This window comes from Mya arenaria, chromosome 13 (assembly GCF_026914265.1).
Source record: "Mya arenaria isolate MELC-2E11 chromosome 13, ASM2691426v1".
Taxonomy (NCBI): Eukaryota; Metazoa; Mollusca; class Bivalvia; order Myida; family Myidae; genus Mya; species Mya arenaria.
The window spans coordinates 49,742,600-49,758,524 of NC_069134.1; the positions used below are offsets into that span (position 1 = coordinate 49,742,600).

The following is a 15,925-nucleotide window of genomic DNA, read 5'->3' on the forward strand; positions in this document are numbered from 1 at the left end:
AACAGATCCATCACATATAAATAGGTTAAAGTTTCTTTCTGATGTGCTCATGTAGGTTAAATGTTCAGTTTTCATATGACACTTTCAAAAAGTCATTAAATACCCTTGTGCAGTAAATTTTGTTACCTAGACTTTATTGAAAGATTGAAATATAGATGCAGAGTTACAGATAACCTTCCAATGTATTTGACTAATTTGAGTATTACTCCACTCTTTTGAAATAAATTGGGTATCTCGCATTATAAATGAGTATTTCAAGTTTCTATCACCCCTTCTTTTTGATTTTAATTATTTTTATTAAGTAACAACAATGAACAATTGTCTTTTATTAGTGTGATTGGAAACAACTGAATAATTAAAATGAGTGAAACTGAGCGTTAAAGTTGCTGTAAAGTGTATGGTTCACATTACAAAATAAACTGGAATTTCAAAACTATGTTTGACTGAGTTTGTAATTAATACACTTTTCCGACCTCTTTTTATGCCCCCGAAGGTGGGCATATTAAAATCGCACCTTCCCTCCGTCTCTCCGTCCGTCCGTCCGTGTGTACGGCTCAATAACTCGTGTCCAGGCTGTAACTTTCCCTTGTATGGACATATTTCAAAATAACTTGCCACATGTGTTCCACATACCAAGACGACGTGTCGCGAGTAAGACCCATGTTCATACCTCCAAGGTCAAGGTCACACTTAGTGTTTATTCACAATGATGCATAGGTTGTCGTGTCCGGGCTGTAACCTTCCCTTGTATGGACAGATTTTAAAATAAATTGCCACATGTGTTCCACATACCAAGACAACGTGTCGCGTGCAAGACCCATGTTCCTACCTCAAAGGTCAAGGTCACACTTAGTGTTTATTAACAATAGAGTGCTGCATATAAGCATAGAGTATAGGTTGTCGTGTCCGGGCTGTAACTTTCTCTTGTATGGACAGATTTTAAAATAACTTGCCACATGTGTTCCACATACCAAGATGACGTGTCGCGTGCAAAACCCGTGTCCCTACCTTAAAGGTCAAGGTCACACATAGTGTTTATTCACAATGGAGTGCTGCATATAAGGACATAGAGTATAGGTTGTCGTGTCCAGGCTGTAACTTTCCCTTGTATGGACAGATTTTAAAATAACTTGCCACATGTGTTCCACATACCAAGAAGACGTGTCGCGTGCAAGACCCGTGTCCCTTACTCTAAGGTCAAGGTCACACTTAGGTGTTTATTCACGATAAAGTACTGCATATAAGGACATAGAGTATAGGTTGTCGTGTCCGGGCTATAACTTTCCCTTGTATGGACAGATTTTAAAATAACTTGCCACATATGTTCGACATACCAAGATGACGTGTCACATGCAAGACCCGTGTCCCTCCCTCTAAGGTCAAGCTCACAGGTGTTTATTCACAATGAAATGCTGTGTATATGGACATAGAGTATAGGTTGTCGTGTCCTGGCTGTAACTTTCTCTTGTATGGACATATTTTAAAATAACTTGCCACATGTGTTCAACATACCAAGACGACGTGTCACGTGCAAGACCCATGTCCCTACCTCTAAGGTGAAAGATACACTTAGTGTTTATTCACAATAAGAGTGTAGGTTGTCAAATATGGGTGGTATTTTTTTATGTTCAGAGGCAATTTAAAATGACTTGCCATATGTATTTGACATGTAAAGGCAAGATCAACTTTTCATGTACTGACCTTGTTCATAGTTCAATGTCACATTCGGGGGCATTCGTCACATACTGTGACAGCTCCTGTTCACAATGGAATGCTGAATATAAGGTCATAAGAGTGTTGATTGTCAAATATGGGTGGTATTTTTTTATGTTCAGAGGCAATTTAAAATGACTTGCCATAAGTATTTGACATGTAAAGGCAAGATCAACTTTTCATGTACTGACCTTGTTCATAGGTCAATGTCACAATCGGGGGCATTCGTCACATACTGTGACAGCTCTTATTTTTTACATGTTCACAGAAAAGCTTGCATATGAACATGTGAGTTTCTGCCTGCATCTGTCTATAATTGCATAGCAGCGTATTTACTCGTTAATCACCGGAAAGCGTCTTTAGTCAAAGCCCAAAGTCTTCTGTTATTACCTCACTAATTGGCCAATAGCAACTTATGAAAACAATATCTTTCCTGGCTCCTGATGTATGTATTGCAATTGGTAAGCAGTAGTTAAAAAGAGCTGAAGATGAGCGGCGTATTTGCTGAATTATAATTAAAATTACAGAAAGACTTGATAAAATTTTACTTTCAAGCGTTGAAAACACACTTAATAAAGGTATATGCAATATGTTTCTAAAATACATACATCTTTTTAAATCATTCGAGACGCTTGTTTAGAATTCAATACAGTACTTATTGAAAAAATCAAGCTTCTGTAAATATAATTCATCTAGGGTCTTTTAAATGTGCAACAAATTGATTGAGCAAAAAATCTTTCATGTACCAGACAGATAAAAAAATATATTATCCTTTATAAATGTTTTTTTTTAATAAATGGAAACAAATTCCCCCATTGCAAAAATATATTTTTATCTGTACTTAAATCATATGTTTTTTTTATTTGATCATTAAAGTCAAATGAGTAAAATAATTTAACAACAACCTATATTGAATTTGTGTGCCTTTAAAGCTGCAGTCTCACAGATTGAACATTTTGACAACTTTTTTATTTTTTGTTTTTGAACAAGCCAATTTTTGCGAGAATCCATGAAAACTAGTTATATCAGACTGCTGACAAAAAATAAGATCGCAGATTTTTATATATAGTAACAGTTTAGGCCATAAAACATTAATTTTCGTACAGAAATATGAAATCTACGATCTGATTTTTTGTCAGCAATCTTATATCATTGGTTTGCAGATATTTACGCAAAAATTTGCTCCTTCCAAGACAAAAAATAAAAAGTTGTAAAAATGGTAAATCTGTGAGAGTGCAGCTTTAAGGCTGAAATCTCTAAATAATGTCATGAGTGAAAGTTTTCAGTATTGATACTGAATTCAGTATTTTGGAAAATATTTATCCTATATAATGTATTGTAAAAATGGCATTTCCCTATGTAAACAACCTATTTTCAGTATTTTAAAAAATTTAAACTTTCACCCATGTAATGTACATATGAGTTATGAATTTGTGCATATAAGTATTCTTTTTAAAATATGCAAGTTTTCCTTTATACCCAACTTGCTTCCAAACTGGTGAGTAATAAGAATAAAAAATACCCAATTTGAAAACCTGAATACCCAATTGCAAGAAGAATGATTGGGTTATACCCAATTCAATGAAAAATCGTATCTGGAGCCCTGGGAAATCTAAGTTATCAGAAATTTGCACATGGAAGACATTTTTGTCAATGCAGATTGAAAAGTCTTACAATTTACATGTTTGTGCATTGAAATGTATGCAATAGGATAAATAGAAGGGCAAAAAATATGTGCATATTTGCACAACTGACAATTTTATCAGTACTATTGGTGATATCACTTGACAAAAATGCATGAGCTCAGAGATTACTTAGAACGTTTTACGAATCAATGCTGAATTAGTTTCAAAACAAAACAACCAAATATAGGTCCCGGGTGTGAGCCCCAGTGACGGTCTGGCTGCACATTTTCCTCACCCTGTGACACATAAATCCTAGTTTGCTTGATTTTCTTTACATGTTTTATGTAGATTTGTAGAATAATGCATGTTGGTTTTAAAATCAATGAGTCACATTTCAGAGTATTCAGTAAGAGTATTTTAATAAAAGTTTACAAATATGTTATGGTTGATTGTTAACTTTTTTTTTTGTAAATTCCCACTTCAAAGGGTTATAGCACTATAATCCTATAAGGGTTTTATTTCTACTGAACCCCTATGTTTTCACTTGTTTCTTCTCATTTAACTGTGTTTTTTTCATTTTCAAGGGAACCAGGTGGCCGGGCCCTTTGGTAGGGGAAAAATAACACTGTTTTGGCAAACAGGGGAATAATACAAGGTTTATTTAATGTTCAACTTGTTTTGAAACCTTTTATTCAACACAACTTTGTACATATTCATGGATGGCACTATTTTGCTACAATTGCTATATGTAATAATGTTAAGCGGTCAATGCTCCTCCTTTTTTTTTTTTTTTTTTTTTTACCAAGGCAGGGGAAAATATATTATTTTTCTCAGGAGAGTACTGGGACCGAAATTCGGCAAAAAAAGGCTAAAAAAAACCCACTGCGTTACATCCATGATGCCTTGTGAACTACAATTAAAAGATGATCAAAAAATAAAATTCTTTCAGAAGGGGGCTGGGGCCAAATTTTGGCCCCAAAAAGGCTGAAAAAACACTGCATTACATCTATACGGCTTGATCTGCATTCCTTCAATTCATGAGGTATTTTAGTCATGGTAAATAGATGGCCTTTTGGCCACACAAACTAATGCCTTGGAAGGAAAGGCTGCCCTCATTAGAGCCAACCTAACTGTCAGTCTCAATACAGAAGCCAACCTATCAATCAAGGCCTGTCTGTCAATTAGCGCCAACCTGTCGGTCTTAATCTAGGCCTTTAATAAAGCCAACCTGTCCATCTCAATCTAGGCCCTCATTAGAGCTGACCTGCAGTGTCAGTCTAGGCACTTATATGTGAAAACCTATTGGTCTCAATCTAGGCCATCATTGGAGCCAACCTGTGTGGTTCAATCTAGGCCCTCATTAGAGTCCACCTATCAGTCTCTATCTAGGCCATCATTGGAGCCAACCTGTGAGACTCAATCTAGGCCCTTATTAGAGTCAACCTGTCAGTCTCAATCTAGACCCTCATCAGAGTCAACCTGTCAGTCTCAATCTAGGCCCTCATTAGAGTCAACCTGTGAGACTCAATCTAGGCCCTTATTAGAGTCAACCTGTCAGACTCAATCTAGGCCCTCATCAGAGCCAACCTGTCAGTCTCGATCTAGGCCCTTCTTATAGCCGACCTGTGAGACTCAATCTAGGCCCTCATCAGAGCCAACCTGTCAGTCTCAATCTAGGCCATCATTGGAGCCAACCTGTCAGTCTCAATCTAGGCCCTCATCAGAGCCAACCTGTCAGTCTCAATCTAGACCCTCATCAGAGCCAACCTGTCAGTCTCAATCTAGGCCCTCATTAGAGCCAACCTGTCAATTCTCAATCGAGGCCCTCATTAGAGCCAACCTGTCAGTCTCAATGTAGGCTGTCATTGGAGCTAACCTGTCAGTCTCAATGTAGGCTGTCATTGGAGCTAACCTGTCAGTCTCAATCTAGGCTCTCATTGGAGTCAATCTGTGAGTCTCAATCTAGACCCTTTAAGAGCCATCCTGTCAGTCTGAATCTAGGCCCTTATTGGAGCCAACTTGTAAGTCCTAATCTAGGCCCTCGTTAGAGCCAACTTGTAAGTCTCAATCTAGGCCATCGTTGGAGCCAACCTGTCAGTCTCAATCTAGGCCCTCATCAGAGCCAACCTGTCAGTCTCAATCTAGGCCCTTATTATAGCCGACCTGTGAGACTCAATCTAGGCCCTCTTTTGAGACAACCTGTCCCCCTCAATGTAGGCCGTCATTGGAGCCAACCTGTCAGTCACAATCTAGGCTCCCATTAGAGCAAACCTGTAAGTCTCAATCTAGGCCATCATTGGGGCCAACCTGTCAGTCTCAATCTAGGCTCTAATTAGAGCCAATCTGTGAGTCTCAATCAAGACCCTTTAAGAGCCAACCTGTCAGTCTGAATCTAGGCCCTTATTGGAGCCAACCTGTAAGTCCTAATCTAGGCCCTCGTTAGATCCAACTTGTAAGTCTCAATCTAGGCCATCATTAGAGCCAACCTGTCAGTCTCAATCTAGGCCCTCATCAGAGCCAACCTGTCAGTCTCAATCTAGGCCCTTATCAGAGCCAACCTGTCAGTCTCAATCTAGGCCCTTATCAGAGCCAACCTGTCAGTCTCTATCTAGGCCATCATCAGAGCCAACCTGTCAGTCTCAATCTAGGCCCTTATTATAGCCGACCTGTGAGACTCAATCTAGGCCCTCATCAGAGCCAACCTGTCAGTCTCAATCTAGACCATCATTGGAGCCAACCTGTCAGTCTCAATCTAGGCCCTCATCAGAGCCAACCTGTCAGTCTCAATCTAGGCCCTCATCAGAGCCAACCTGTCAGTCTCAATCTAGGCCCTCATCAGAGCCAACCTGTCAAGTCTCAATCTAGGCCCTCATTAGAGCCAACCTGTCAGTCTCAATGTAGGCTGTCATTGGAGCTAACCTGTCAGTCTCTGTCAGTCTCAATGTAGGCTGTCTATCTATGTCTCAATCTAGGCTCTTATTGGAGCCAACCTGTCAATCTTTATCTAGACCCTCATCAGAGCCAACCTGTAAGTCTCAATCTAGGCCCTCATTAGAGTCAACCTGTCAGACTCAATCTAGGCCCTCATTGGAGACAACCTGTGAGTCTCAATCCAGACCCTTTAAGAGCCAACCTGTCAGTCTCAATCTAGGCCCTCATCAGAGCCAACCTGTCAGTCTCAATCTAGGCCCTCATCAGAGCCAACCTGTCAGTCTCAATCTAGGCCCTCATCAGAGCCAACCTGTCAAGTCTCAATCTAGGCCCTCTTTAGAGCCAACCTGTCAGTCTCAATGTAGGCTGTCATTGGAGCCAACCTGTCAGTCTCTGTCAGTCTCAATGTAGGCTGTCTATCTATGTCTCAATCTAGGCTCTTATTGGAGCCAACCTGTCAGTCTTTATCTAGACCCTCATCAGAGCCAACCTGTAAGTCTCAATCTAGGCCCTCATTAGAGTAAACCTGTGAGACTCAATCTAGGCCCTTATTGGAGCCAACCTGTAAGTCCCAATCTAGGCCCTCATTAGAGCCAACCTGTAAGTCTCAATCTAGGCCCTCATTAGAGCCAACCTGTAAGTCCCAATCTAGGCCCTCATTAGAGCCAACCTGTAAGTCTCAATCTAGGCCCTCATTAGAGCCAACCTGTAAGTCCCAATCTAGGCCCTCATTAGAGCCAACCTGTAAGTCTCAATCTAGGCCCTCATTAGAGCCAACCTGTAAGTCTCAATCTAGGCCTTCATTAGAGCCAACCTGTAAGTCTCAATCTAGGCCGTCATTGGAGACAAGCTTAAATTTTGTCAGGGGCATATATCGTAAACTATAAGGGGTATCAACCTGAAACTTAATAGTTAGATAGATCTCATTGAGGGCAAATGCAGTGCATAAGAACCGTAACTCTTGCATCCATATTTTTAGAGTTATTGCCCTTTGTTTATTTTCTTTGTTAATTTTTGTCCGGCTTAACATTGTTACCTTCAGTTCAAATTCCACCTACACTTGAAAGTTAAATAGCAACATTATTGTCTATAAATGAATAAAATGCCAATCTTAAAGCTATAGTGTCGACAGTAAATAATTCGTCAGGTGACACATTCAACTCACGGAGTTCTAGTTTAGGTTTGGGGTATTGATCAGTTTCAGTGATAGTTATTAGTTTTTCCTTCAAGCTACAACCATTGACATTGGTTTAATAGGTTTCATACAAGCCTTTACTTTGAAAACAGGAAGAATTAATCATTAATCATCACATATTTATAACATTGAGACATAGGTTTTATAAATATTATTATCTTATCTTGACTATTTAAATAGATATAAAATACAGGTGCAAATCTATTATAGGCCAATATAAATGAATTGTTAGATTAATGTCCGTTTTTTTATAAATAGGGCGGGGGAGGCATTTATATTATTCACCATTGAATATATGTGTCATCCGGGACCAATAATACATAATGATATCTTACTCCCAGGTGTCATGATCTTTCTTATTGCATAAGGGACCATATACATTTGTTTCTAGACGTACCACAAGCACAATACCTTCTTTTTTTTACATGTGAATGTTATAGATCGCGCTGTAGGTATACTCAAAGTGCCGTTCCAGGAGAGAACCGGACCACTACCCTTATATATACAGACCACAGCTCAACATTTCTTTTTGAGTCAATAGAATTTATGGGGCAGGGGAAAAAAGAGGATGAAAATCTTGCAATTAATTTTTAGTTGCCTAACCAGTGATAACTTTTTAAACTTGCTTTTTTAAATAGCTTGAAGCTAATAATATGGCTTGCTTGCGAGGAGAAAATGTCAAACTAAGTCCTCGAATATATAGAGGATAATTGTTTGTTTTAGTGTAAAATCACAATAAATGTGGTGAATTTAATTGCGTTCTTTCACTGTAATAACATTCTTTTTATATGCCTCATTAGAATAATTTTAGTTTTTCTAAAAAAGCGTGCCAATTTTAATGTAAATGTAATATCATTGCTGAATGATGGCGATGACTATTTTGACGTCAAAGCAGCTGTTTGCACTGACTTGATTTGACCATGATTATTGACAGGGAGCTAAAATTTCAAAACAGTGAAAACCAAAATCAATTCATATGCTTGAAGGCATACTGGAATATGCGTAGGTACGCCCCTGTTAGTGACATGCAATGCTATTATACATGTACTAATGCAGACTGATTAACTAGACAATAATGAATTTACTTCCTTGTCAGGTTTTAGATTTTTAAGCAATTTAGAACTTTTGCCTTGCACCAGATCATCAATTATATGATTAAGATTTTAAATATATCGTCAATGAAGTCATGTTTATTTTATGAGTCATATTTGCAGAGTTTTCTTTTCAGAAAAATACTGGTAATGGGAATTTTGAAATAAAAAGTAGATTGTAAAATTTATAATGTTAACTTTCGCATTTGATTTTCAGAAACATTTATCTAAATAAACATGACTACATGAATATATATATATATATATATATATATATATATATATATATATATATATATATATATATATATATATATATATATAATGGAATGTCAATAATTTTCAATGGTGGCGAAAAGATGACAATCATTATTACTTCCTGTTTTCTTTTTTGTCTATATATATTACATAATGTATTGAGATTTTCAAAAAATATCAATGCGGAAATATGATAGTGAAAACCAGTAAATCATTGATTTTCAATAATTAGCCACCAACTATTAATAAATGTAGGTTTTTGTCTTTAGTGATAACCATACTGGTGTATGATGTGTTTTTTTTAGAATACTTTGTCTGATTAAAATTAGATTAACTATAAATTATCATTAATTAAAACTGACATTTTGATAGGCCTTATATAGTTGGATTTTCAAAAAATGGTTAAGGAAAGTAAATTTATAATGGGGTTTAAGTGTATGTGCACTTGAAATATGCAATTGAGTTTAGATCTTTAAAGAGGATATATGTTATGCTTAAAGCATGGCAGAGGTAATTATGTCACAATTTTGTATCATCATTCATTATTGCTGTATATATTGATGTATAAAATCTGAGAGTAAGTGTTTCTTTGATTTTAAGGTGTACAAATTATACCTTAATACTGTAATATACAATGTAATAATAACTTTACATGCTTTAATAAACACACAGGGGAGAGTACAGATATTTTTTTTCTGCTTGTTCTCTCCCTTGAAAATGCATTATCTGATTTAAAACTTGAAAAAAATTAGTTGACTTTTTTGTTTAAAGGAGGATATAAATTTGGGCTTATCCATCCTGAGACAAAACTATCTAACACATCGACATAAATTAATGACATTTATTTAAAGTTTTGTCTTGATTAAGGCAGTAACAAGAGTTATTGCACATTGATTATTGAAAAGAAATTAGTTTTTACATTTGGGCAATAACTAATCAATTACGTGTAATAGGACATTTACCGTATATAGTAACTTCCTATATAGGGTAAATGTCCTACACATAATTGACCCACCGGGGGTCATTTTGTGATAGTTTCCGCCACTGTGACATGAACAATGATAACCTTAGCCCTGAAAACAAAAAAATGCACTCTACTCTTTGAAATATTAAATTTTATAGTAACTGCTGATGTCATGCATATAAGGAAAATCCCTACCCTATTGTTTACAATGACAGGTGTGATATAAAGTATATTGTGTATTGATATATTGAGGCCATGTGTTTGTGGACCATTTCAGTTTTTCACACAGCAGGGTGTGTATACAGCTACGCTGCAGCAGATACTAATTAAATTGTTTTTTATGTAAAAGGAGCTTCGGGCAATATTGTCCTCACATACATACGTAGCTTTGTGACATATTATTAAAGCATTAGTTTCAACTTATTTATTTTACAACAATAAACAATTGTGAAACAAGTAATTACAACATGACAGTAATCACTCTTGTTGGTCTTGTGTTGTGGGAGAAACCAAAGTACATGTACCTGGAAGAAACCCATTTGTCCAGCTTGGTGACCACAAACAAAACTCACATTTGCCCGGCCATTGATCGAACTTGTGTTGCTGCTGTGAGAAGGGAGTGCATTAATTCCTGCGCTAACCAGACAACCTATTAGTGTATTAGAGTATAAGACATAATTTTACATCCGCATGTATTTACAGAGAAAGAAGAAACCTAAACCACAGACAGTTGAGAGGTTGGCGGAGTCTGTCCAGTCACTGACAGTGCAGGGTAGGTGGACAGTGAATGCGATTGTAAGGCCTAAAAAAAATAATATGTCTGTTTCGGGTAACCCGACCCTACCTATAAAAATGCGCCGACCCTAACTATTTTTTCCGTTTCTGAGCAAAAAAAATATTCGTTAGCGAAAAGAGAGTTACAAAGGGCGGATAAATGCAGATTTTAATCAGAATTATTGTTTATATGATAATACAAAGTCAGGCAATGACAGTAATGTAGGAAAGACTGCCATGTGCAAGAAAACACTCTTTTTTTTGGCCTAATAATACAATGAAAGCTACCAAAATAAAAGCTGTTATGATGCACAAGGCAAGGGCCTAAACCGCAATGAACTAGAGACACAAACAAAATTATAAACGCCACATACATGAATGCAAACAGACCACACACGCATAAAATTAACTGATAAGTGATGGGAATTCCACCTAGACTTAATCATATATGGTATCTTATCAGTTTTTAATTAAAAAATTAAAATGACATACTGTGTTGTGTTCAATGCATTAAAGGATCATAATATGGCATTTGTTTATACCTAAGCTGAAGTGATTGTGATTGTCATCCGTCTTGAACTCTTGTTGACGTGGCTTACAGCTGTGATTACCACCCTATCTTCATTAGACTTGGTCTGAATGTATATCACTGTCATAGAGGTCTAGTATTATTTTCGATTCTGTTTGGTCTCAAAGTTGGTCACCTGGAAGTTAAATATAAAAACAAATTAAAAATATACTAGTACTATAGGCCACATTTTTGACCCAATCTTTATCAAACTTTGTCAGAATGTTTCCTTTATAAAAACTAGATCTAGTATAGGTTGATTGTTTTGATTGTTGTGCTTAGGGCCTTCATGGCTCTCTTTGATAGTGATATTTAGGGCCTTCATGGCTCTCTTTGATAGTGATATTTAGGGTCTAAATGGCTTTCTTTGATGATTTTATTTAGGGCCTTCATGGATTTGATAGTGATATTTAGGGTCTTATTGGCCATCTTTGATTATGTTATTTAGGGCCTTCATGGTCCTCTGATAATGGTATTTAAGGCCTTCATGGCCCTTTTTAATTATGTTATTTAGGGCCTTAATGGCCATCTTTGATTATGGTATTTAGAGCCTTAATGGCCTTCTTTGTTCGAAGTATTCCGGTGAAAATTGATTTAAAGGAGCACAATTTAGGTTATTTTAATCCATTCATTTGTTTAAATTATTTGACTTTAATGATAAAAAACAACACTTTTTAACTGGAGGACTGTGGCCAGGTAGCTACTGATTGAAAAAAAAATCAATAAATCAAACTAAAAGCTCTATAAACTGCCTTTGACATGAATATGATGTTTATCCATGCTTTTCAGACAAAATGGACAGTAGTGGGAAGGATTTGATGGCGACTGGTTTCCAGCTACAAAAGAAGTTGCTGAAACGAGATGTCCTTCACATACTTGAAAAAGCAGGTCGGAAGGGTGTGGCAAAAAATGACATATGGAATGTTGTTAAGAAAGAAACTAGACGTAAAGAAATCAGCGCAAAATCATTTGGTGTGATGAAGATGAAAGATTTAATAGAACTTAAATGGAAAGATGAAATTGAAGTTTACAATTGTGGTGTATCCTCTGAGCAGTATTATCGTCTACGTCGAAGTCCGACCAGCCAGGGAGCAACAGGAGTCGGTCATCTGACAGATAAGGTTGAAGCCATGGTGGACCTTACAGATGAATCACCAAGGAGAGATAAAGATAAAGAACCTGATTTACCAATACCAAAACAAGCAATGCCTAAACCAATCACACCATTGTCCATGAAAACCAAACCTGTGCAAGAACCAGACATGGCCAAGGATAAAAAACCGAATGCTATGCAGTTGATGTCAACTCTTACAGGTTGGGGGAAACCTGCTTCTGGCGATTCGCCTGATTCCAGAGAAAATAAGGGAAAGCAGAAGAAAAATAAAAGTATATTTTCACAAAATGTAATATCCCTAGTCGAAAGTGATAATGAGGAAGACGTTACTGAGGTAGAAGGTGGAAAAGAGCATGGTAAAAGGGACAGAAATACAAATGCAAAGGTGATAGATTCTGATGTAGAAATCATTGAAGAAGATGATGATGATGATGATGATGATGAGGACGATGGCTCAAATCCTAAAGCAGGTCCCTCTAGGCCTGATGGTCAGTTTTCACGTGGACCATTAGAAAAGCAGAAGATGTCATTTAATCAATTTCAAGCTCAATTCTTAAATGCCACTCAGCCTAACCAACAGATTCCTTCACTTTTTTCATCATTTTATATGAATCCGGGACTACGACAACAGGCAAACTTTCTTCAGCAGCAACTTCAGCCTCAGATGCCTCAAGGATTTCTGGGAAATGGGTCTGCTCAATTTTTGGCCACAAAGATTCCATGTAGACCAGAGCTGCTTGATCAAGATAAACCGGTTTCACATAATGTATGTGCACCTATAAGATCTCAATTTGACATGGCTGAACCAAATCTTAGGAATGAGTTAATCGATTTAACCATAAAACCAGTAGATAGAACTGAGTTTGAGAAAAAGCAGGTGGATGTTCGGCCAGTGTACGTGCCACATGGACAGCGTGTTACAAGAGAGTTTGTTGACAATATTGCTAAAGAATGTATTGAGGCCCTGGCAGACGCTAATGAATCTGTTACACAAGAACGCGTGGAAAAATTGGTTTGTCAGAGATTTAATTGTCATCACATTAGAATGCTTGGTGTCCAGTATATTGACCAACTGACAAGCGTTAATGAGCTAAACAGACTCAGTTCTAAAGTGAACGCGTACATTCTTGCCTTTGTGAAATCCAGAGCCATTTGCACTCTGTTTGAACTCCACGAAGCAATGAAGGAATATGAACCAAACAAGAAAGACTTCAGAGAGATGAAACTCGGTCCATTACAAAGACTTCCCGTCGTTTACCAACAGTTCCGATTTCCACCCGACCAGGCAAACATTCCAGAAATCACCAGTATGGACATTCTGGACCAGTTTCAGAACTACCTGACCAAGAACAAACTGTGGACGGCAAGGCTGGAGCTCAAGTCGTTTATGGACTACCTTGTGGAGATGTACGAGGCCGATGATGCTTACATGCTAGGGGTGAGGATACGATCACTACCACTGATGGCTGCAGTAAGTATTGCGATTTCCCTGGGTATTAAACTTACCCGGTAGTATTATTTATAAGTTTTACCCAATTTTGCTCTCCATATCTGTGTATTTTCATACTTTGCTAATTTTCTCTTGTAAAATTTGTTATGAAAACGGTGTCTTAAGTTATTAAATCAGATGTTCAATTTTGTAGACATAAAAAGTCATTGAATATTCTGCTCTTGAAGGGAGACATTTTGACACTTTCTCATCCAACATTACTTTTGTTCTATATGAACATATAAATATGCATAATAGTAAGTATCATACTTCAGAGCTACAGATAAGTGTATTGTTTGCCCTTATGTAATTTTGTTAAGTGTGTTGTCAATTTAAGTTTCATTCAATGAAGTGAATTGACGATTGTTTAAATCTTCTGCCACATTGAAATGCACACATACATGTATTTTACATACAGGATAAGCTTGCTCCTAAACACAGAACTTAATTGATCATAGACACCAGGCAGTGCTTACTTCCCTTTGCATACATGTAATAAAAAAAGCACACATATAGGGAAATTACTGTGTTGTAGATGAAGAAATTCTACACCTGTTAAGCTGCCTTTTTCGATTTGGTCAAAACCATTGGTCTGGAAATTGTCTTAAATTGGTTGTATTAATGGTATGCCCTTATAACAATTTTTATTCAAACTGTTACAAACATATGTTTGATTTTAAATCATAATTGGTGCTTTTAAAGAGCATTTACGGCAATACTGAATGACCCTTATCTGTAGCTCTGTTACTCGTTTATGGTTAATTCACAAAAATCAAATGTTCAATACCAGGATATTGATAACTATTTCAAATATATATATATATTTTTTTTTTTAATTTAAATCATAAATTGCATAGCTTCCATGAAATTGCATCATTTTATAATTATGTCCTTTTTGTGTGACGTCATAAATAGCTTTTGTAATTTGTACACTTTATATAGTTACACATTATGTAATAAGCACTGTCATCAAATTAATATTAATGAAAATATAATAGAATATCACATTCATTGTCATTCAGTTCAAAATTACTAAAATTGATTAATACATTCTGTATTTAATGACTGACAAGTCATATCCCATATAATACATTAATTATTTCAATCCTTATCCATAACAGGTCATATTTGTTTAATTCTGTTTACAGGTGTTAAAGAAGTCACACAGGGACTGCGCCAACACACGGCGAGATATATCGGAACACTGTAAAACCACACTGAAAAATGAAATCGAGGATGCCTTCAGGTTAGTAGTACTTTAGAAATGTCTTCTGTAAATCAATTAAAATCCAAAGTGGAAGTAACTGAAAATATGTAACACCAGGAGATCTCGGAACTCTGTTAAACAATACTGAAGAATGAGATCGAGGATGCCTTCAGGTTAGTAGTACTGTTTTGGGAAATTTCTCTAGTAAATCAACTAATATCCAAAGTGGAAGTTGCTAAAATATATGTAGAACTTGCACCAGGAAATCTTTGACACTGTTAAACCACCTTGAAGAATGAGATCGAGGAGGCATTCAGGTTAGTAGTACTGTTAGAGAAATGTCTCGAATAAATTTACTAAAATCCAAAATGGACGTTGCCAAAATATATGTAAAACTGGCACAAGGAGGTCTCAGAAAACTGTTCCCATGATGGTACTTTTTTCAATTCTAAGAATTAAATTGTCTTATTCATCATATACATGTGGACCAAAATCAAGGCTGTAGCTATCAGTGGGTAATATCAGTCAATAAAGTGAAATGAAAGGATTGTTAAAACTCGCAATAATGATTAAAAAGCTTGGTAGGGTTTAGAAGGGAATAGATCCTTAGGCATATTGTCCAACATTTAGATAATAATACTTTCCCTCTATGACTCATTGATGCATGGCATAAACTTCATGAATGTTTAGGATTCAACAAAACCATTGATTACAGGAAGTTCCGAGCATCGATGTTGAAATCTGGGGAGGAAGAGGGGATGGAGGTTCGCACGCACTACCTTAAACTGAGGCCGGACCTCGCGATTCAGGAAATCATGGAGAAGTTCAACCTCCTCCTTATTACCACCAAGACAGGCCTCCGAACCACGGGCAAATCAACTAAGGTCAAGAAAGTTGTCGAGGTATGATCACAAACCATCTCAGCCCATTTCGCCTTCATCATTGTTAAAATTTGAATGGAACCCGAAGGTTGAAGCTCTGTAAGATTTTAAGATT

General features: G+C 36.7%; 1 protein-coding gene across 4 annotated transcripts in view; it reads left to right on the forward strand.

Annotated features, from left to right (window-relative positions):
* LOC128213630 (uncharacterized) overlaps positions 1-15,925 on the forward strand; it is a 57,335-nt gene that overhangs the window by 3,326 nt on the left and 38,084 nt on the right. Inside the window, exons 1-6 of one of the 4 annotated variants that reach the window (XM_052919607.1) lie at positions 8,914-9,019; positions 9,186-9,323; positions 10,480-10,549; positions 11,909-13,704; positions 14,871-14,968; positions 15,645-15,831. In XM_052919607.1, the coding sequence (XP_052775567.1) occupies positions 9,315-9,323; positions 10,480-10,549; positions 11,909-13,704; positions 14,871-14,968; positions 15,645-15,831 (2,160 nt within the window). In that variant the 5' untranslated portion in view covers positions 8,914-9,019; positions 9,186-9,314. The other 3 variants (XM_052919609.1, XM_052919606.1, XM_052919608.1) reach the window with 3 other exon arrangements.